The sequence below is a fragment of the Phragmites australis genome, chromosome 17 (genome assembly GCF_958298935.1).
Source record: "Phragmites australis chromosome 17, lpPhrAust1.1, whole genome shotgun sequence".
Classification (NCBI taxonomy): Eukaryota; Viridiplantae; Streptophyta; class Magnoliopsida; order Poales; family Poaceae; genus Phragmites; species Phragmites australis.
In genome coordinates this window covers 18,058,852-18,081,076 of record NC_084937.1, presented here as the reverse complement: position 1 = coordinate 18,081,076, position 22,225 = coordinate 18,058,852, and the positions used below count along the sequence as shown (strand labels likewise).

Here is a 22,225-nt window from a genome sequence, read left to right as displayed (position 1 = left end):
TGTTCGAGATTGGAGATTTTGTGTACCTCAAGGTATCTCTACTCAAAGGGGTTCACTACTTCCAAGTCAGAGGGAAGCTAGCACCTCGATATGTGGGACCATTCCAAATTTTTGCCCAGTGTGGAGAGGTGGCCTATCAATTGGGCTTGCCTCCGTCCCTCTCTACCGTTCACAATGTCTTCCATGTGTCGCAATTGAAGAAGTGCCTTCAAGTCCCGACCGATGTCAGTGATGCGGCAGTTCAAGAGTTGCAGTCAGATCTCTCTTATTGCAAGCATCCAATTCGCATCCTTGATGAAGCGGAACACAAGACTCGATGTCGCTCAACTAAGTTCCTTAAGGTTCAATGGAGTAATCACTCCGAAGATGAAGCGACGTGGGAGCGTCAAGATCAGTTTCGTGCCGATTATCCAGAGTTTTTCTCCAACCTGTGAGTAATGCATTGTTCCATTTCTCACAGCATGGTGTCTTCTCACAGCATAGTTCCTAGCATCACCATACTCTTCCCCGACTCGCAACGAATCTTAGGACGAGATTCTTTTAAGGGGGGAGGTTTGTCACGTCCCAAGTTTCATAATCGTGTGATTAAGCTTAAGCATGCGTCATTAGCATCATAATTAAAGTTGAGGTAAAATAGTTTTACACACTAGAGTACTTCATTCTGAGTCAATTGGATAAGAGAAAGAAATTTAGGAGAGAAAAGAATAGAACACAGTTAAAGTGGACTCCTTTCTCTAGCACGTGGACCCCACTCGGTGGGCCAACCACCTCTCTCTCTCTCCCTCCTAGGCAGCAGCCCACCCACCTGCTCCCTCACTCGTGCCTTTCCTGTGCTCAACCGGCCAAAGAAGCAAGGAGCTGCTGCCCCCTTTCTCCCTCTCAAGCTCTCTCTCTTCCTCCCTCAAATCCGAGCTCAAGAGAAGGAGTGGAGGTAAGCATGTGGTACCATTGCGATCACGAGCTCATAAGCTATGCATTCCTCCAATTCATTTTCGTTTTCCCGAAGGATTCGAGCCGATTTTGTTGTCTTTTGGTGTTCTTGGTTGAAGCTCAAGGAACACCGAAGTTCTTCGATTTCCCATCATTTCCTCCTTCTCTCGGCGGTCCCCAACCTTGGCAAAGCACCTTGGGTAAGTCCTCTAGGCATCCCATGGCTTGGATACGCATTTGGTTGGTCAAAATCTGAATTTGGAGCTAGGTGGTGAAATTGGGTGTTTTTGATGTTTTATACCTAATTTGAGGATTTGGATGAATTTGAGTTAGGAATTGAGTTTCTAGGTTGGGTAGTGAGTTCTAGGACCCTTGAATTAGCTCTAAGATGTTTCCTTTTGGTATGGAGAAGTTTGCAAATCATTTTGACCAAGTTTTCCTCCTCTCAAACGAGCTGTTCTGGAGCCACTCCAAGAATCCAGGTTAACCCGGAGGGTCCGGGTGACTCCCAGCCAAAAAATAACAGAGGACCTATCCCGGAGGGTCATCCGGAGACTCCGGTACCCAGAGTATCCGGGTTGATTGTTCATCAACTTTTTTTTTCTTTTGTGCTGATAACTTTCTCCGTAGCTCCAAAAATTATGAAACCAATTTTTTTTGTTTCATAATAACCTCCTCTACCCATTAAAAATATCCCTAGCCATGAAATAGTTAATTAAATTTCTAAGATGAATTAATTAGTTTAAGGCTTCTTTAATTCGCCACTAATTCTTTACAAGTCCAAAATGAATTAAACCAATTTTGCTAGTCTCCTTATGACTTTCTCTAACTAGGAAAAATATTTTAATGCTTTATATGGCATATTTTATGGAAATTCATCATATGCATAGTATAGCATGCATTATTGCATTTCACTTATGCTCATCATTGCATGCGCTTTTCTTTAGTGAACAAGGAGCCGGAGCGTGATACGACCGTGGTTGAAGACGCATCTAATCTTCTAGATTTCTGTTAGTATTGCTTGGGCAATTATAGGCAGCCACCTGAGCAGCAAGGCTAGCAACTAAGCATATTGCACCCTTTTGTTCAATTGAATAAAGTCTAAAATTAATAAGCTAAGCCTTTATGTATGTTTGCATGGTTAGTAAGTCAGTGTCGAGTTGGTGGGGTAGAATCTATGTTAAATTGCATATCCATATCCTTGTAGCCTTGGTATCTTGGTAGATGTCTAAGAGTCTCTCGACATGCTTAGCAATGTATAGGTCAACGGTAGAAGTCGAATGATGGCGCATCCGTTGTTCGCTAGCATAGAGCTCACTTATGGATACAAATGCTTAATGATGTTGAGATGGTTGGATGAGTGGTGAGTATGAGGCGAGATGTGGGCGGTGTTAGGGGTGTTTTCTACTCCGGAGGAAAGTCTTGGAGGCAGTTCGGGAGAAGAACCTAGACACCGTAGACCGCTTGCATCGTTTAAGGCCGTCCGTCGGTACCGTTGGCTTTAGCACTTACCTTACTCACCACATGCCAATCTAATGGTAAGGCGAGCCGAATACCTCTATAGCTGTGATCATTTGGGCCTGAACATCGACGGTGTGAGCGAGCGGGCTTGTAGAGGTGCTAGTTTGCTCCGGGAGTAGTTCTAGCACCTCCGCGCCGAGCAATGCTTGTTTCAAATGGTTGTGACTTATTAGGAAAGGTTGTCACAAGTACCCTCTTGTGTGCACTTTAGCGGATGGCATAAGCCGTATGGTCCTCGTGTCGTGTGGGTAAAGGAGTATCCCCTGCAGGGTGTAAAAATATTTCAAAATGCCGCGCTCTCGGTCATAAGCATACGATTTTTTTCATCCGCACCGGTCGTAGAGTTTTCGCTTGTGGTTAATGGTTGGATATGTGGGAGATGGTTGAGTTGGTCTTTGTTACATGTATGTTCATAATGGTTCCAATTACTTCTGTTCAGTTAGTTTTTGCAGGGTAGAATTATGTTTTGTTGGTTAAGTTAATTGCTCACACCTATATGTCTAGGTTGCTTACCGCTTATGTTTAACTTAACCATATGGCTTTTTCCTTGCTAATGGCTCAATGCATGTATAATCCTTGGAGTCGAGCTATGTATATGTGCTCTATATGGTTTAAGTCTTGCGAGTACCTTCGAACTCATGCCTGCGTTTTCAGGTGCTGCTGGTGAGGAAGAGCCGGCGTTTGGCTATTTCGTGCCTGCCGATCAGGGTGGCGGCAAGAGTAGTTCATCCTACTCTCGGAGGTCGTGCTTTTGGGGTGGAGCCTAAGGACATGTGGCTCCACTCTATTTTGTTGTATAGGTTTATGTTTCCGCTGCGTAGTTGTTGTTATCTTTTGTTGTAAATTGTTGCATAACTAAAGACCTGTAATATAAATGTTAATTACTTGCTCTTTCTTAAGCTCTGTTGTGATACTAAAAGTTGGAAGGCATGTGTTCCCCTCTTGGGCACAAAACACGTGACGGGACTACCGGGATGATATTTTGGTTAATAATCAAGGTTGTGATTTTGAATAATGATCCCCTGATGATTAATTAGAATATTATTTGGACGGTTCCCCACAGCGTGTTATCAGAGCCTGGTTTAATTAAGTAGCCTAAACACAATTTACAACATTGTTTAGCAAGTGGTCAACTTCACCTAAACAACTCACTAAGTTTTGTTTATGCCTCTTCATGATCAATATGTATGAAAATGCAATATTATGCCCCTAAGTATAACTGTTTGTGAGTTCCGATGTTTGTTGCGGAGACAAGTACTCGAGAAAGAAACGTATAATTAAGGGTCGAGCATATTTCCACATTTTATTGTTCATTTTGCACCATGCCTTTGAACATGCATTTTTATCATTATGTAGTATACGGATCCAAATAAGCGAGGTCCGATATAGCAAGGTAGCATTAGTTGGAGTTTGATCTTTCACCTATGTCAGAATTTAACCTTTCACATCTCTTTCTTCTCATCGCCATAACAGGATGAGAACCCATGGCAGTTTGGGTGATCTTCCTGAAGGTTCTAATGAGAATAACCCGCCTCCACCGCCGAGCATGACGAATGTGCTAATGCAAATTGAGCAAAACTGTCAAGCTCAGACGGCGCTTCTTGATGCTCTCATGCGTAACACGACCCCTCATGGAGGAGGTGGGGCTGGGCGCCGAGATGACTTCTCGGACTTTCTGCGGACTCAGCCGCCTACCTTCACGCGTGCTGAGGATCCACCAATATTTATCTATGAGTCCACCAATATCCAAATAATATTGAAAAATTGTATCCATCAAAACACTTATAGTCATTCAATCCCTAAATATGAATCGAGATCAGTTCATACATTGGGTTGACGATGAAAAGATATTGAACCTACAGTTCTATATCTTAGTGCTATCAAAATGCTCATATATCTTGCAAATCACAACATGCCTAATATTGCATTTGTAGATAACTTACTAGCTTAAATAGCGCGGCTCTAACAACACCATTAGACGAGAGTCAAATAAGGTATCCACAGATATCTTTATAGTACCAAAGATCTAGATTTTTCTATCAGAAAAATCAATATATGATCATAGTGGGATATCCAGATTCTGGCTATATAACTAATCCCCATAACACCAGATCACAGACTGATTTCATGGTGGTATAGTCATCTCATAGTAGTCATCAAAACAAATTCCAGTGGCTACTTTCACCTATCATTCTGAAACATCACATATATGTGTGGCTTTATAGAATGATCAACCATATACAATAATCATGTGGTATTGGTTTCATTGAATCATCAATAATTATCTACGAAGATAATTCTGCATGTATTGTTAAAATGTAAATAGGTTATAGCTACTAAATTATTCTATCCTCATAATGGGAAGATAGAAATCTTGCAAACTAAATCATGTGATAACCTCACTGATTTATCCACTAAGTTCTTACCAACTTTCACATTCCAAAAATATATTTACAGAATTAGTATACGACGACTACAAGATTTGCAAGGCTCAGGGGAAGTTGATCCCTAATTATTAACATGTTCATATTATATTATACTCTTTTTCTTTATAAGTTTTTCCTATACAGTTTCTCATATAAGGTTTTTAATGAGGCAATATCTATATAAGATCATATGTCATATCTCTTATTTTTTCCTTTCAGGGTTTTTAAATGAGGTATCAAAGACATATCTATTATTATCTAAACTCACTTATGAGTTTTTCCTTTTAAATATTTTCTCATATGAGTTTACAAAGAGGCAATAATTAATATATGTTGTACTCTTTTTTTTTCTTATTTTCCCACTAGGTTTAAAAGGAGTTTTAACAGTATATTACTATTATTCCTTCTATTTTCTCAAGAAATTTACTGAGGTTTTAATATAATTTATAGATCATAATTATTGTCCTCTAAACTCACCAAAATGAGTTTTTACTATTATGTTTCTCATATGAGTTTGTAATAGGGCAATAAACAATATATGCCGTATCATTTTTTCCTTATATTTTTTCATTGAATTTAAAGAAAGTTTTAATAATATATCAACATATGTTTTCTCCTCATATTTTCCACATGGTTCTAGAGTTTTCAATAAAAAAAATTACATTACAAATAATTGACCAAGGGGAGTGTTGAAAATAAACATAATGTGATCAATTAGTCAACTACAATAGTTATATCTATTGAGAAGTAATATCTTACCAATAGACATGTCCTTTCATCTATCTTTAAACACCTTAAAAATCAATAAAAAGTTCATTTTTCTCCATTTTACTGTTGTCTATTATCTCTGTTACAATCTTACTCGCAATAGGTTTCACGGCGACGAGGAGGCGTCGGCCCATCGCTTGACGACCTGAAGCAGGATCTCGTTCCACGTGTCGATGGGCCCGGGCAGGCACCAGTGCACGCAGTCGTTGGGCACTCGCACCCTCTCGCCGCCGGCGAACGGGAACGGGTGCATGTACGGACCCGGGTGCCCGTCCGCGCGCATCCCCGCCAGCTGCGTCACCTGCAGCGCCTCCACCGTCACGCCCGCCCCGCGCGCCCTGGCGTCCGCACCCGCCGCCGCGGCCTCCTCCGCTTCGGCGCGCCACATCTCCCGGTCCATGTACTCCATCTCCCGCTCCCCTGGCGCGTAAGGCTCCGTGCGCGCGCGTGCGGTGGGGCTGTCCCACTCCCCCTCGAAGTGCGCAGGCGAGAACGTCGTAACCACGGCCAGCTTCAGCCGGCGAGCGGGGCCTCGGGCCCTGGCGCTGCGGACGACGACCTCGCGGAGCGCGTTCCGGACGGCGAGGCGGAACACGCCGAAGAAGCCTGTCTCCGTGCGGTTGGGCTCCGGGCAGTGGTGGCACCCGATGACGGCGCCGCGGTCGTAGAACATGGCCGGGTGCAGGAACCAGTGCCCCGCCGAGAGCACGACCAAGTCGATGTCCGGGAGCTCCGCCGCCGACCGCTCATCGGGCTGGTCCAGGAAGAGCCTGTTGTGGTCCAGCCCCGCTCCCCCCGCTTTGGACTTCTCCGTGCCGTTCACCAGGAACGGGGACCAGAACACCGACACCGTCGCGTCGTGCGACGGGAACGCCCACCACCGGAACTTGCGGAGCTGGTCCCCGTCCCCGTCCCCGTCGCCGGCGCCGGCGCCGCGCACCAGCTGGGCTGGGAACGTGGAGCTCAGCAGGCAGATCAGGGACTCGCACTGGTTCCGGGCCAGCGAGTCGCCCACGAAGGCCACGTGGCGGCCGTGCACCAGGCGCAAAAACTCCGCGGGGTCGAACGGCGGGATCGAGCACCCGGCGCGCGGGCGCCACCGTCAGTGGAGGTACCGCGTGTCGGGCCGCCCGTGCGCCATGCAGTTCTGCCCGGCTTTGATCGTCCCGCCGCAGCTCGTCCCGTTGTACCGCGGGCCGGCCGCGCTCCGCACCCACTCCCCATCCGAGTAGTCGCACCGCGCCGCCGCCTCACCCTTCCTTGCCGCAGCAGCCTTCGCCCCCTGTTGCGGTAACGGGGAGGAGGGGGCGGCGGTGGTGGGATCAAGGGAGAGGAGGTGGTGGAGGAGCCGAGGAGGGCGAGGGGTATGAGGGCGTAGAGCGCGAAGGCGAGGATCCGCTTGGTGAGGAGGGTGCGCGGCTGCGGGTGCGGGCGGGGAGAGCTGAAATGGTGGCGGGGAGTGGAGGCGCAAGCGCCCATGGGGATGGGATCGATCGAGCTGACAGATAGAATGCAATGCACCGTCTCGTTCTTCGCAACGGCGACCATATGTGCCGTCGGCCGGAGCGTCGTGACACGCACTCCCCTAACGAAACCAATCGATCGGCCGGCCGGCCGACCGCACGTTCTTCCGCCGGGCCGGCCGCGCACCCATGCCGCTCGCAACCGCCAGGTGACATGGCGCTTGGGCCCCACATTTCCACGCCACGGGGCCCCACAGCTTTGGAACTTTGCTTTTCTCAAAGTATTGGGCCAAATCTCTCTTTCGGCCCATAGTCCCTGGGCCCATTTGTCATCGACTCGCCGCTACAGCCTACAGCCCCATCCCGGGTTCCCGACCCGTTTGGCCCCCATCTCTCCCCTCACCTCACCTCTCCACGCCCACGCCCACGCCCACCGCGATCTCCTCCGAATTCGCCGTCCGCCGGCGAGCTCCGCCTCCTCGACGACCCGGACTTCCCCGGTAAGCACTCCTCGTAGCCCCTCCACGATCCCATCCTCTGTGCTTTTCACCCGTGCGTCCTCACGTCACTCGCGAATCTGCTGTCACTGCACAGACTCGTAGGGAGCTCCGTGGTGCGCATCTCACGATGCAATCCGCCGCCAGATCCCTCGCCTCGTCCGCGGCCGCGGCCTTGCCTCGCCGCCTCCTGCCGCGCAGCCCGCGCGCCCTCCTGCTGCGCGGCCTCTGCTCCGCCTCGCCCAAACCGATGGATCCGCGCCCCGACCCTGACCCGGACTCGCAGCTCGTTGGCGCTCTCTGCCGCGTGCTCAGCGACTTCCGTGGCCCGCAGCACGACCTCCGCGCCGCGCTGCGCGGATTCGAGGCTCGCCTCACCCCCGCGGCCGCGGCCGCCGTCCTGCGCCGCTGCCGCAATCTCCCCCTGCCCTCGCTCCGGTTCTTCCTCTCCACCGCCTCGCTGCCGGGGTTCTCCCACCTTCCGGACTCGCTCCTCGTCCTCGCAAACTCGCTCGCGGGCGCGCGGCTATTCCCGCTCCTGCGCTCCCTGCTGTCCGACCTCCCGCCGTCCGCGCTCTCGCGGGACCTGTTCCCGCTGCTGTTCCGCGCATACGCCCGTGCGGGCCTCCCGGACGACGCCATCCGGGCCTTCTCCTCCATGGAGGGGTTCGGGTTCCCGCCGGTGCTCGCTGATCTCCACTCGCTGCTCTTCGCGTTGTCGCATAATGGCCTGGTAGAGCATGCCGAGGCCTTCTTTAGGGAGTCGGCGACCCAGTTTGATGTCTCGGCAAAAACCTACACTATCCTGATCTCTGGGTGGGCTGTCGTCTCAAAGCCAGAAAATGCCCGGAAGCTGTTTGACGAAATAGTTCAGAGGGGTGTCGAGCCTGATATTCCTGCGTATAACGCGTTGATTGATGCCTTGTGTCGCGGAGGGGATGTTGCGCTTGCACAGGAGCAGTTAAAAGATATGCAACGGAGCCGTGGGCTTGTTCCGGATGCTGCAACATATGGACCGTTCCTTCGTTCTGCATGTGCATCAAAGGATGCTCATGCTGCTCTTCGTGTGCTAGATAGGATGCGCGCACGTGACCTTACACCAAATGTATTCACGTACAATGCTGTCATTCGGTTACTGTGTGAGTTGGGAGAGGTTGACGAGGCTTATAATATCCTGTGTGAGATGGCAAGCCGAGGGGAAAAGCCTGATGTTTGGAGCTACAACACTCTGCTCAATGCACATTGTAAGCTGAAAGAGGTGAACAAGGCGTTACGGCTTATTTCAAGGATGGATAAGGATTCATGTTTGCCAGACCGGCACTCTTACAACATGATTCTGAAAATGTTGATTGCTATAGGCAGGATTGATAGGGCAATTGAGGTTTGGGATGGGATGGAAGAACGTGGTTTTCACCCAGGGGCAGCAACTTACGCTGTCATGATCCATGGGTTATGTTGCAAGAAGGGTAGAGCAGAGGAGGCCTGCAGCTACTTTTTGAGGATGGTGGATGAGGGTATCCCACCTTACCAGGCTACTTGTCAGGTGTTGAGGGATAGGCTGCTCAGGTTTGGCTTGCGAGATGATATTGAGGTGCTCACTGATAGGATGCGGCGGAGCACTTCCTGCACGATACAAGATTTGGCAAGTATCATGCACAGCAAGAGGGCAGATGAAACTAGAAGTCTGAACAGTGACAATAAATTCTCTGGTCTTGATCTTGATGAGAGCCAGTGGAGGGGGAAATGGAAAATAGGAGATGGAACTGTAACATTTTAGGGCTTGTTTACAACTTACATGTCTTTTAGGTCCTTCATATTTTGTTTTTGGGATTTCCTCCCTGGTGTACAAGTTTTAAGGTAATAAAATGCATACAATACACCTCATAAGGGAGGTTTAATGAGTACATGTGTACAACAGACTCAGTGATCCCATTAAGGATGCCCAATCTTGGATCTGCAATTTATTAAAGGGTATTTTCTAAGTACATTTACGGTTTTCCTTTACACTATTTCGGCTTTTGTTGTGCACTTGTCTGTTAGGATGCTTGAATGATTCCATTATTTATTTTTACACCTTGCCTTACAAGTTACATCCAGACATGGATTTTATTATCTCCAGTTATTTTACATTTTCTGGTATGGAAATTAAGGAGCTATGCTAATGCTATGTAACACCAGCTGGAGTTTATTTTGACTTGTATGCAATTTTGCTGTACTATATTGTTAGTTAACTCATTTGCTGAACTTGCTGTTGCAGGCTAACATGGATTCAGAGCCCTCGTCACAGAACCCAACAGATATGACTGCATTTGTAAGTTTTGATTCTGTATGCTGATATGCATCATAATATCTGTTAGTATGCATTATTTATATTGATGATTTCTCTTGTTTTCTTGTACAATAATCGGTGGAACACAAAGTCTATAAACAAGTTTTTGGCACATGCTTTTTTTTAGTACATAAGACCCACTGCTTCTAGTATCATGCAGTTGCAGTACAGTTTGGACTAATTAGATAAAAAAAAATTAAGCACGGCATTGAATTATTGAAGCCTGGAGATATGATAAAGATATTTAACATTCAAGTTACATTTTTGGTTTCCTAGTGCCGAAATGTTGTATTTTTTCTTTTTGAGAAGGAATAAGTCTATCATTACTGATTTCAAGCTTTTCGTTTCAGGTGCAAAACCTCCTTGGCCAGATGGTGAGTGCCTTCGAATATGTTCTCATTAACATTTACACCGAATAGTTTACCATCATTTCCCACTTACTTTATAGCTGACTATTGCAGCAAACAAGGTTCGAGTCTATGTCCCAGAACATTGTGTCAAAGAATATCCTTATCTGCTATTATTTCTTTATTTTCACTCTGTTCTTGTCTTTTCAAACAAAATATGAAAATAGAGCTCTGTCATTATAGTTTTTTTCCCCCTACAGATATTATTGTATTCTAATATCTGATGTCATGCTTCTATAATGCCATTATGCATTTCAGATGCTGATATATGTAGGAAACCATTGCACAATGCCATGCGTTTCTTTTTGGGTGTGTTTGTGCAAGGTTTTTGCATTTTTTCAACTATTCAATGTGAAGCATAAACAAACCAGGTATACGTGTATATAAAACACCCATTATCCATACAATCATCTTGTTGAATTACGTGAAAATCTATGCTGCTTGCTGTAATTCAAGCTCGTTAACTAGCTTGAAGTGGTGTTTCTTTTCCTTTTTTTTTCACTCTTTCTCTTACATATCCAAGTTTTATACCCCTTAATTATGGTTTTCTTGGAGCTTAAATATGCTCGATACAAAATAAGGAGCATGGTGGCCACTTTTTTGTTAAGCTATGTTTCTTAGGTTAAAAATTTGCTGGCCTATAATTAATAAAGTAAAACTCTGGGACATGTAAAAGAATCTTTCCTACAAGTTAACTTCAACATTATAAACATTGTGTGATTCTTTTGCCTAGCTATAGACAGAATTGAAATTTTCCATTAGAAGTGAAGTCAAATACCACTTTTGCTGGTATTATCGTATCAGTTTGGTTTATGAAACTGCTCATGCGGTGGTGACCCTTGTTCAGTTGCACTCAGAATGCTCAAGAGAAATTCAAATATGGTTAAATGAAGCTACTGTGAAGGTATCATCGATGTACTCTTTGTAGTGTAATCTATCATCGATGTACTCTTTGTAGTGTAATCTTGATAGTGCACCACCAAGAGTCCAATATTGCTGCTCATCAATGATCACATTAAGATCAAATAGTACCACTTTCGCAATTTTTTACTTATTGATAATTTGAAGTACTTATTTGTAATAATGATATCGGGAGGAACTTTCTGCATCAAGCAATTTGTTTTTGATAAAATGACAGGATTCCCTGTAAATAATAAATTTGTACTTCTGCTCCACGGTATTCTGTTTTCTTTAACTACATTGCACTAGATGAAATGGGAACCAAGATCGACGAGCTGGAGCAGAGTATCAACGATCTCAAAGCTGAGATGGGCACTGAGATGCCTGCCAAGAAGCCCGATGAGGCAAAGCCTAATGACTCTGCATAACTTGGCTGTTGTCCAGCGATTGGCGAGTGAAGATTTGGAGGCTGTGTGTCATGTTTCAGCATTATGTGTAACTCATGGTCTTCCGTGGACCATCTCTCGTGCATGAGTGTACTGTCAGCTATGTAGGCATGAAACATCTTCTGAAATGTTGTATCCAAAGTTTGGGCTCTCCAGACATTAGCGCAAGTTGCTAGGTGAATTTTCTACGACCATTATCCAACTATTTGTTTGGCTGTTCTAAGCTGTTGGTGGTAAGATGATGTGCGACTTGCATTCGATTTTATGTAACGGTCTTTGTGTTGAACAGTTTGCGCCGTTTCTGCGTTCATCCAACACTTTGCCTCGACTGCACCATTTCCTGCTAGTTGACGAGACACTCATTTACAACACCGTAATTCATCCAAGTTTCCCCAGGTGGACTAACTCGAGGAATTTCGATGGAGACATTGTTTTCAATGGAATTCCTACGAGAAATCCCTGCGTTCCAGACGATGTATAAGATTCCAACTCTAGTGACACGATGCAATTCGATCTGAGCTTCGGATGCGAGATGTAGCACCATGTTCGAACACAGAGGTGGTTGGGCCGAGGCTTTTCTAAAATTGCTTTTAAAAGCTGTTTTTTGAATTGTTTTTTAATATAGATGAATTTATAATATATGTAACATTCTTCAAAAATCATTCTAGAAGCTTTAAAAGCTTCTCAGAGTAGCTTCACAGTTTTTGTTTCTCAAAAATTATTTTCAGAAATAAATTGTTTGGTTCAACTTTCTACTTTTAAAGTAGTAAAAGCTAGTAAAAACTGAACTTAAAAGAAATGACAGAGTTTGATTTGCTGGCAGTCAGACATCTTCAATGTGACTCCTCTCCGGAGCTCCGCCGGCCGGTCCTCCGGTACGGCGGTGATACCGATTACCGAACTCTAGTATTGGTGCTCGCTGCGCTGTGGGCCCGGCAAGCAGCCCGTACTCACGAGCCCAGCACCTGCTCTCAGCTCAACTCGCCCTCCCGGTCTCCCACCGATGACACGCGGGCCCCACCAGCCACCTCCACTTGGTCGCCTCCATCAACGCCCCCCCCCCGCCACCCGCCTCCTTCAAAATTTATTCGCGGAAACCCCTCGCCACCTCGCCGCCACCGCCCAACGAACAGCCGCGACGACCTCCCCCACGCCGCCGCCGCCGCCGCTATATAAACAAACCCCCACCCCCTCCTCCCCGTCTCGCCACCCTCAGCAGCCGCAGATGGCCCACCACCACCTCCTCCTCCCCTCCCCCAAGCCCCTCCTCCCCGCCGCCGCCACCCCCGCGCGGCGCGGGGCCCGGCGCAGCCCCACCGCCGTTGCCGTCCGCGCGGAGACCACGCCCGCTGCGACGGCAGGGGCCGAGGCGGTGCGATCAATCCGCGCGCGGCAGATCGTGGACAGCCGCGGGAACCCCACCGTGGAGGTCGACCTCATCGCCGGCGACGGACGCCTCCACCGCTCCGCGGTGCCCAGCGGGGCGTCCACGGGGATCTACGAGGCCCTCGAGCTCCGCGACGGGGACAAGGCCGTGTACGGCGGGAAGGGCGTGCTCAGCGCCGTGCGCAACATCAACGAGCTCATCGCGCCCAAGCTCGTCGGCGTTGATGTAAGGTGAGCCGTAGATCAATATCTGAAGTGAATTTCTGTTCAAACGATGGATCTGGGTATCTGATCACCAGTGTGATTACTGCCAGTGGGTAGGTGCGAAGCGTGTGTGATCCATGGTCCAACTGCCTGGCTCATGGAGTTTAGTGAGTTAACTAGTTTGACTGCTATCTGATTGGGAAGTCTGGAGCTTCTGGTGATCTCTGACTGTGATCGTACCGGTTGATTGAATTATAAGTAACATGTGGCTAACTTGATGCAAAGGTCCATTTTCACCCGTATTTCCTTGATTCACATGAGTTAGGATCACACTATGCAGGTGGTGGAGCATAGTGTATGGTTTGATTATGTAGGAGTTAGGTGCTTTTGGACTTCGTAACATGCATTCCCGATCAACAATTTTTTGGGGAAAGCGATGGGGGGAAACCCAAAACTTCACAATAACATGATGTCAAGGTCTGTTGGCGAGGGATGCAGAACCTTTTCGGGTTCTAGGATTATTAAGTTCATTGCGCAGTGGAAAGCCGTCATAACCAACAAAGTAGTATTTAGTGGGCACTTGAGCCTTTTTAGTCTTCAGTGAACACCGCAGTTATTTCCTGATAGGAACTAATTATTCATGCTTATTATTGGGGTTGCTGTTCCTGCTAGTAAGAGATTTTGTTCAAATTATACTAGTGTTCCTACTGATCCTACACATCTTGTTTGGTAGTAGGACAGAATTGTAGTCATTCGGTGGTCCTTTGCTTATCTTATGAAATTTAGTTAACATGCGTTTCAAAATATAGGGCGCATTAGGATTCAAAAAAGTCAAACTTCATAAATTTTGACCAAAAATTAGTCAAATTATACGCATGTTTATTGTACAAAAGATATATCAATAGATTCGTATTTCACATATCTTTTAATAAGATATTAGTTTGGTAGCAATTAATAATATTTTGTAAAATAAATTAATAGTCAAAGTAAGTTTTAAAAGACTTTCTCAAATCCATACGCCCTATAAAAAGAAATGGAGGGAGTAGTTATGATTAAAGTTTGGAGTGCTTTTTCCTAGATGTGAAGTGTATTTTCTGGTGCTGCATGACACATTTTTCGTGCATGCATTATAGCTATATTTGAACAAGTTCTTGTTCAAGCAATGCCTATGTGTTTTTCTACTTCAGCTTCAGTTTTTGTGTGATTATGTTTTTGTTGACTTCCATGGAAAATTCTCTGACTTATGTTTCAATGTTTGCATCTGAGTACCACACATATTGAATGGGGTTAGTTTTCTAGCTTGAGTAACCTTTATGTGCTTGGAGGGGCAGATCTAGGTAGTCTCATATGGGGGTATTGGGGGCTCAGCTGAACCCCCAAACTTTATTGCAATCAAATACTCAATACTAATGTTTTTATTTATATATAAGCTTATATGCCACATCTGCACCTTTAAACAGCATTAAAACTATCATCTTATGTTAGAACCCCCAGTCCCCACCACTTGATTTCTTGCTCCAGTGTGTAATTAGGTAGCATGGTAGCCCGAAGACTGCCTTGTTTAGAAGTATGTTTGTGCTTCTTATGCTATGATGCATAGAGCATGATTCCTTGTGTGCCAATTTACCATTTTTGTTGTGTCTCTAATTATGTTTTTGATTAACAAATTTACTAACTTCCAATAGATGCATTGAACTACAGTTATAAAATAGTTTTGGATATGGCTAACCCCGTTTCTGGTGGGCATCATTCCCCATAGTTTTTACAATAATGAGATTGCACAAATTAACTAAAAGGACATAGGGAGGGTAATGCACTGCCACCACACCTCATTGCCATCAGAAGGAATGTGAAAAAATTGTCAATTTAAAGCATATTCTGCTATTTCTGTTGCCATTTTGCATCCATAGCTGCTTACATTTTGGAAGGTGCCGCAAAACCAATTATGTATCGTCTTTGGCTCTACGTTTGCCATGTCATGCCTAATGCAAATTGCACTGACCATTTAAATCAGGAACCAGAGTGATGTTGATGCAATCATGCTTGACATTGATGGAACTCCAAATAAATCAAAATTGGGTGCCAATGCTATTCTTGGAGTCTCCTTAAGTGTATGTAGGGCAGGTGCTGGTGCAAAGGGAGTTCCTTTGTATAAACATATTCAGGAGTTAGCAAGAATTAAGGAGCTTGTCATGCCTGTCCCTGCTTTCAATGTAATAAATGGAGGTAGCCATGCCGGCAACAATCTAGCCATGCAGGAGTTCATGCTTTTACCCATTGGAGCGACTTCATTTGCTGAGGCTCTTTGTATGGGTAGTGAAGGTAATAATCCTTTGATGTATTTAATAAGGTGGTATACTTTAGTAAGAGACTAATCTGTCTTTTATGTATATTATGCCTTTTAATTTCCCAGTATATTTCATATGTGCTGACACTCATTTTCATTATTTCAGTAAATAACTATTTGGGCACAGTTGCTTCTACTCGTTTTTCATAGTTGACCATTTTATCTTCAATCCTCACTTGAATATCCTTGTCTGCATTCAGTTTACCATGTCCTGAAGGGCATCATTAAGGCGAAATATGGTCAAGATGCCTGCAACGTTGGAGATGAAGGTGGCTTTGCTCCTAATGTTCAAGACAGCAGGGAGGGCCTTGTGTTGCTTATGGATGCCATTGAGAAGGCAGGATATACTGGAAAGGTGTGGTACCATTTATCTAGTTTCATTTGTCCACTTTGTTTCCTCACTTGTTTATGTTTTATTTCCAACACTGAAAAATGTCCTAGTGCAGATTAAAATTGGAATGGATGTTGCGGCATCAGAGTTCCTTACAAAGGATGGAAGCTATGATCTAAACTTTAAGAATCAGCCTAATGATGGAGCCCATGTTCTTTCAGCCCAGCGTCTGGGTGATCTGTACAAAGAATTTGTCAAGGATTTCCCTATTGTATCAATTGAGGATCCTTTTGATCAAGATGACTGGAGCTCATGGGCTTCATTGCAGTCCTCAGTTGATATCCAAATTGTGGGGGATGATTTACTTGTCACAAACCCAAAACGTATAGCAGAGGCTATTGACAAGAAGGCTTGCAATGCTCTGTTGCTAAAGGTAATCATTTACTATCTTTTGGGACGCTCTTTTACTATGATAATAATAGACAAATGGATATTCATGATTTTATCATAATTGGTGTAGGATGTGGCAGCCTAGCTGTGATATTTGCATATATTTGCTTAATGTAGTTTGTTGTGATTGAAATTAACAACTAGGCTAAAGAGATGTGATGTAAAGCACTATATAGCTATAAGTGTTTTGTATCCTTCCAATGCTGAACAGGATCTAAGTTGAGATAAGCATGCACCTGCAAAACCAAACATCTTTATTAATATCGATGTGCCTTTTCCAGGTTAATCAGATTGGTACTGTCACTGAATCAATTCAAGCTGCTCTTGATTCGAAGGCTGCTGGTTGGGGCGTGATGGTCAGCCACAGAAGTGGTGAAACAGAAGATAACTTCATCGCGGATCTGGCTGTTGGCTTAGCAAGTGGGCAGGTAAAGGACCACGAGAAATTATCGCAGTCGTGTTGACTTTCTGCCAATGTTCGTCATATGATCATAACGGGATCCAATTGTATGTTTCAGATTAAAACTGGAGCTCCATGCCGCAGCGAGAGGCTGGCCAAATACAATCAGGTAAAATTATCCTCTTCGTTTTACTTCCATTGTCATATATCTATTTCTACTAGTCTTTTTTTTATGTTTTCTATGCAAATCATCTTAATGTTGTTTTGTTTCCGTACAGCTTCTGCGGATTGAAGAGGAGCTCGGTAACGTGCGCTACGCCGGGGAAGCATTCAGGTCTCCATAAGAACTATACAGACTACAGAATCTCCGTAGAGCGTAAATTGTGTGTACTGTCAAGTAGAAATAAAGCGCTGGACCATTGCAAGTTATGCCGTTCATCCATGTGCCTTGAGTCATCCCAATTTTTCAGCGGAATTAGTTTTCGAGATGCATCTTATTGTCTGCATTCGTTGGCATGGCCGTCGGCTAGAAAAAGGCTTCATATGGACTTGTGCGATTCTGAGGACGTACCATCTTCGGACCTGATTAACATTTATGCTTGGAATCATGTTGGCTCTTTTACTATGATAATAATACACAAACGCACGGGTAAAATGTCTTTCACCCATTTTACTGATGAACGGCGACGATTGTCTCTTGCCATTGTTACCACAATGCTTGGGCTGCTCGTACGAGCGAGCGTACAACAGGCGTCGTCGTGCACCACTAGAGCCCAGCAGGGCTCATCCTGAACAGGCTGACGTAGGGCGTGTCGACGGAGCCGAGCCAGAGCGCGCCGCCCCGCTCCACCACCTCGCTGACCGTGGCGTTCCCGAGCCCGCGCAGCGCCTCGGCCGCCGCGCCGTCCTCGGCGCGGACCCTGACGGCGGCCACGGACCGGGGCGTCGTACCTTCCGCCGCCCACGACTTGTCACGGTTCAGCCCCACCCAGTACCCGCCCCGGCCGTCGTCGCGGCGCACGTTGTCCGGGTACCCCGGCAGGTCCGCGAACGGCTCCGTGGTGCCGGCGGAGGGCCCGCGCAGCCAGTGCCGGAGCAGGCGGCACGGCGAGGTCTCGGCCACCACGACGTGCGTCCGGTCGGCGCTCAGCGCCACGCCGTTCGGGAAGGCAAGCCCGGACGCCAGCACGGTGGCGTTGCCCGTCGACGGGTCGTACCGCAGCAGCCGCCCCGTCGCGTCGCCGGTCAGGATGATCATTATGTAGTCGCTGCAACAAAAATGTAAACACAGGCACACAAAAAGGATCTGAATCGTCTGACATGCAGCAACTGATTGACGTAATCATTTAACACGTAGACTATGGTAAAGCTGATTTGGTAGTCTTACATCTAAATGCACGTTCATAGCAGAAATTAATATGCTTAATCCATCAAGCATGCTAGGGAATGCCCAAATCTAAATGTACGATTGGAGCGGAGAAATCTAGTAGGGAGAATTAACTTGCATGTTCCCAATGAGTCGATAGGATTTGGGCATACAGCCGTGGTACGAAACAAATGTTTCCAGACAATTGCATAATTGCGCTGAGACGTGGACCGAGTGGAATTTTTAGATTTTGGCCCCTTTTAGAAACTTATTTTAGTATGGACCTCTAGAAAACAATGTTAAAAAATAAAGTATTTTACCACACAATGATTATTGATGCAGTTGTTAAATAGCAGGGTGTCGTAGCAATTAATATTGTAGTAGTTGTTATGTATAATTATACAAATCCAACATAAAAGATCATAAGTGTCAGATACAATGACGCAAATTATCATGAAGTCATGCTATTCTATTACTACCTCTATTTTTTTTACTTGTCATCAACTTTTTATCATGGTAATTTTAATATTGTGTTTTTTCTACAAATCTTTTTTAAATATCTAAACTTTCATATATTAAATTCGTTATAAAATATACTTCATTAGTATTGTATATCTCTACTGCTTAAAAACACGTAGTGCTTTATTCTCATGGTGGGAGCACGCTTGGCCCCGCGCTCCTATCTGCGTGCTGCCACATCATGCGTGAGAGCGCGCTCTTGCAAAGCATCTACATTGAACTTGTACTTTTAAATATTTGTATTTTTTTTAAAACGAAAAGTTAAAATTACTATAGTAAAAAAACGGTAACAAGTAAATGAAAATCAAGTAGTATGATCGTGCAAAAATATTATATTTTTTTTAGATATTATTTGTAGAGGGATCTATCTATAAAATATGTTTAAAAAAAGTAAAAAATCCACCGTGGACCGACCTCGCGGAGACCCATGTGTTTCTGGTAACTGCGATTCCATTACCACGTCCACGTGACGGAGACAGGAGCTCAGGGGAGTACTGAAAAGAACCGTAAATGACACGCGTACGGCGCCATCCACGTGTCACCATCTGGTCCACATGCAGGACCTAACTAGATCACCAGAGCTGCAACTTACGGAGGAACGAACTCTCTGCTAAAACAGGGCCGTCCGTGCTCCGGAAGCCGGCGACCTACCATGTTGCTCCGCCCGGATCGGCGTCACAAGCTGGTTCTTGATTGGTGCTGTTAATGGGGTTTAGGTACCATTTGTTTTATGTTTTTGATTCTCCTTCTGGGCTGCTAGAAGTTAAAAATCGGAAGTCAATATAAATGAAGTTTGCAGAAGTGATCTTTAGGAAAGTTAGAAGTTTGTTTTTAGGAAAATGAATTAAGATTGAAAAGCTTAGATTTTTTTTAAATTAGTGCTTAAAAAACTATAAATTTGTTGTAGGAGCCAATAACTTATTTTAAAAATAGTTTTTCAGACAAATAAAAACACAGTTTTTGTTTTTTTAAAAAACCTATAAAACAAAAAACTCAAACAAAGAAATCTTAAAAAATAGTGATAGATCTAGAGCTATTAAGTAAGAGACATTTTTCATCTTTTATGAAAAAAAATTAAAAGGATAGTTTTGAGAGCTTCCATGTGTGTCCAGGGTAGGGAAGCTTGAACCTTATCCATCCTCGTAATGGGTCTGCCGTGACCAGGGTAGGGATGGTTTCTCTTCCGCTCGAATTTGAGGGGTGTTCTTTTTGCTGATATTGATATAGCGATGTTCCTAAGTACTCTGAGACTTGCGCGAAAGAATGGGCATGACCATTTTACCTTCCTCAATTCTCTCTACTGATTGTCAGACCTCATGCCTTGTTTTTTCCTTTTTTTTTAAAAAAAATACTCGACTAGAGAACACAGAGCCATTGCTACTCCTACATGCACTTACATTTACACTTTACCTACACAGTGCAGCTACTCTCACACGTGCTAGCATTTTCAGCAGTTTTTCCCATTTCGTGTGTGAAAAGTAGATGCGCCGTGCAACTTTTTCTACGTATCGACACCTCGACGCACGGATCGACGCCTACCACCTCTACGTATGGTCTACGTCGTCGGTCCGTACGAGCACGCTCGAGCGTTGCATGCCTCATGAATCCGTACGTACGTATTTACCACTCCGCCTCGACATCATACGCCGTACACGAGTATATGTACTACTGTGGAATGGAGTGGAGTGAATCAATTCGCGGCACGTACCTCCGCCGGTACGTGGCGCTGCTATCGGTGAAGTACACGTGCCCGGTCTCCTGGTCGACGTCCACGCCGTTCACGAAGTTGAGCGGCGCGCCGCCGGCCTCGGTCGCCACCGCCTCCGCGAGCCCGCCGCGCCGCCCGACCCGCATCAGCCCCAGGTACGCGTCGGCGAAGTAGAGGTCGCCGGACGCGCGGTGGAACTGCAGCCCCAGCGGGCGCCCGCACGCGCTCTCCGGCACCACCAGCTTCTTCTTCGCCGCGCACTCCGCCACCGTCCTGCACAGCAAGCACGCGCCGCTGGTTTTGGTTAGCTGATCAGTGGCAGTGCGGCGCCGCCATGGACGCGTGCGCGCGCGCATGGACGACGGGCCGAGACGTACGCGTGCTTGTGGTTGTGGGCGAACTCGGTCCAGCCGCGGCGGGCGCCGCGCCAGCGGAGGACGCGGCCGTTGGAGACGCCGGTGTAGGGCCCGTCGCCGCGGTGGTCGAAGGCGAGGCTCTCCGGGCCGAACGCCGGCCGGCCAAGACGCATAGGCACCACCCTCTGGCCGACGTAGATGGACTTCATCTCCTCGTGACAGGTCGCCATGGACGGCAAGTGCGGAAGAAGAAGCAGCAGCACGAGAGAGGAGGAGGGGAGCAGCAGCAAGGTGGCGGGAGGGCACTTAGCCTTCATGGTCTTGGGAGAAGGAGCAGCTGGCTTGTGATGTGTCGTCTCTTCACATTGGTCGGACAGTGTAAGGGCATGTGCTTTTTATACAAGTTGTCAGGCTCACAACCACCACTCTGGCGTCAGAATTTCACAAGGCCAACAGGTGGAAAGATAGTTCATGGCCATTTTTGCCGGATAAGCTTGGCATACTTTTTTTTTGTGGTTTTTTAATAATATTATTTTATTGAAAATTATAAAAATAATATCTAAATTCATAATTACAAGAATACGTACATGTCGGTATTCCGCATGCCGACTTCCTACTGGCAATGGGCTTGGGGACCTGCCGGCACGTGGGCCTGATGAAACGGCGGTGCCATATAGCCTTTTGGTAGACCGAGGGTCTCTGTTGACACTCCGCGTGCTAATAGACCTTTTTTTATTCCCCGGCCTCAGAGTGAAGCAGATGTGTTCCTCCTGTACACCCAACACCAGGCGGTATGGAGACGATTCCATCAAATAGAAATCGGCGAGAGTAAAGAGGCGACCTGCAAATGCTTACTGGAGGAATAGCATAAGAGGAGAGAGTAGCAGAACCGCTTCAAAGCGGAGGCGCGTGAAGCAGACAGGGAGTGGGAGCGTGAGAGGGCACATCGGGCTAGTGAAGCTGGAGCTAAGGCGGCGAGGAAGGAAACGTACGCACGCTGCACTCAGTGGAGTGTCAGTAGTAATCGGCTAGTTTCAATTCACTAAGGCATGTTAGGTTTAGAATTGGTGCATTTCTAGGTTACTTTCAGAATTGTACTGTACATATCAATATCGTCATTACTTTCTATACATGGTTTCTTTAAATTCTATAAGGCATGTTAGGTTTGTCATCGGTATATGCTTATGATGCAATGAAAAATGTATCGAACATGCCATCATTGTTGTTAGAGTCGATGTATGACCTGTGGTGCTTCGCGCAGTTTAACATTTCAATATTATAAGCGATATTGTTAGTGCCGACATATACCTAACCCAACCATATAGATGTACACTAAATTTTGCTCTCATTGTGCCTCATTAAATACATAATTCTTCCCATATTAAAAAATATTAAAAAACAAAAAATTAAAGAAAGATCATATGTCGGCACGTCATTTGCCGACAGGCCTATCAACATTCCAAGTGTCGAT

At 45.9% G+C, this 22,225-nt stretch overlaps 3 protein-coding genes and 1 pseudogene across 3 annotated transcripts; 2 read left to right on the top strand and 2 right to left on the bottom strand.

Annotated features, from left to right (window-relative positions):
* Positions 1 to 5,719: 5,719 nt before the first annotated feature.
* LOC133897761 (xyloglucan O-acetyltransferase 2-like) lies at positions 5,720 to 7,256 on the bottom strand (annotated as a pseudogene).
* Positions 7,257 to 7,632: 376 nt separating this feature from the next.
* LOC133897419 (pentatricopeptide repeat-containing protein At1g52640, mitochondrial-like) lies at positions 7,633 to 11,969 on the top strand. The gene is made up of 5 exons (XM_062338152.1): positions 7,633 to 8,863; positions 9,863 to 9,916; positions 10,285 to 10,308; positions 10,396 to 10,438; positions 11,548 to 11,969. Exons 1-5 carry the CDS (start codon positions 7,736 to 7,738, stop codon positions 11,667 to 11,669), a joined length of 1,371 nt encoding a protein of 456 aa, XP_062194136.1. The 5' UTR covers positions 7,633 to 7,735; the 3' UTR covers positions 11,670 to 11,969.
* An 821-nt stretch (positions 11,970 to 12,790) lies between these two features.
* Positions 12,791 to 17,447, top strand: LOC133896726 (enolase 1, chloroplastic-like). Its single transcript, XM_062337324.1, has 7 exons — positions 12,791 to 13,304; positions 15,292 to 15,599; positions 15,825 to 15,979; positions 16,071 to 16,388; positions 16,687 to 16,833; positions 16,924 to 16,974; positions 17,084 to 17,447. Exons 1-7 carry the CDS (start codon positions 12,913 to 12,915, stop codon positions 17,147 to 17,149), a joined length of 1,437 nt encoding a protein of 478 aa, XP_062193308.1. The 5' UTR covers positions 12,791 to 12,912; the 3' UTR covers positions 17,150 to 17,447.
* LOC133896728 (protein STRICTOSIDINE SYNTHASE-LIKE 10-like) lies at positions 17,338 to 21,254 on the bottom strand. Its single transcript, XM_062337326.1, has 3 exons — positions 20,776 to 21,254; positions 20,399 to 20,671; positions 17,338 to 18,073 (listed from the first exon to the last, which is right to left on the bottom strand). Exons 1-3 carry the CDS (start codon positions 21,069 to 21,071, stop codon positions 17,572 to 17,574), a joined length of 1,071 nt encoding a protein of 356 aa, XP_062193310.1. The 5' UTR covers positions 21,072 to 21,254; the 3' UTR covers positions 17,338 to 17,571.
* Between the last annotated feature and the right edge of the window lie 971 nt (positions 21,255 to 22,225).

Bases quoted from the DNA above. Each gene is read 5' to 3' on its own strand.
- LOC133897419 (XM_062338152.1), top strand. From the start codon at position 7,736: ATGCAATCCGCCGCCAGATCCCTCGCCTCGTCCGCGGCCGCGGCCTTG. The intron at 9,917-10,284 runs GTAAGTTTTGAT...TTTTCGTTTCAG, and splicing joins CAACAGATATGACTGCATTT to GTGCAAAACCTCCTTGGCCA. The intron at 10,309-10,395 runs GTGAGTGCCTTC...TGACTATTGCAG, and splicing joins AAAACCTCCTTGGCCAGATG to CAAACAAGGTTCGAGTCTAT.
- LOC133896726 (XM_062337324.1), top strand. From the start codon at position 12,913: ATGGCCCACCACCACCTCCTCCTCCCCTCCCCCAAGCCCCTCCTCCCC. The intron at 13,305-15,291 runs GTGAGCCGTAGA...CATTTAAATCAG, and splicing joins CTCGTCGGCGTTGATGTAAG to GAACCAGAGTGATGTTGATG. The intron at 15,600-15,824 runs GTAATAATCCTT...GTCTGCATTCAG, and splicing joins TCTTTGTATGGGTAGTGAAG to TTTACCATGTCCTGAAGGGC.
- LOC133896728 (XM_062337326.1), bottom strand. From the start codon at position 21,071: ATGAAGGCTAAGTGCCCTCCCGCCACCTTGCTGCTGCTCCCCTCCTCC. The intron at 20,672-20,775 runs GTACGTCTCGGC...CTTGCTGTGCAG, and splicing joins GCCCACAACCACAAGCACGC to GACGGTGGCGGAGTGCGCGG. The intron at 18,074-20,398 runs GTACGTGCCGCG...TTTTTGTTGCAG, and splicing joins AGCGCCACGTACCGGCGGAG to CGACTACATAATGATCATCC.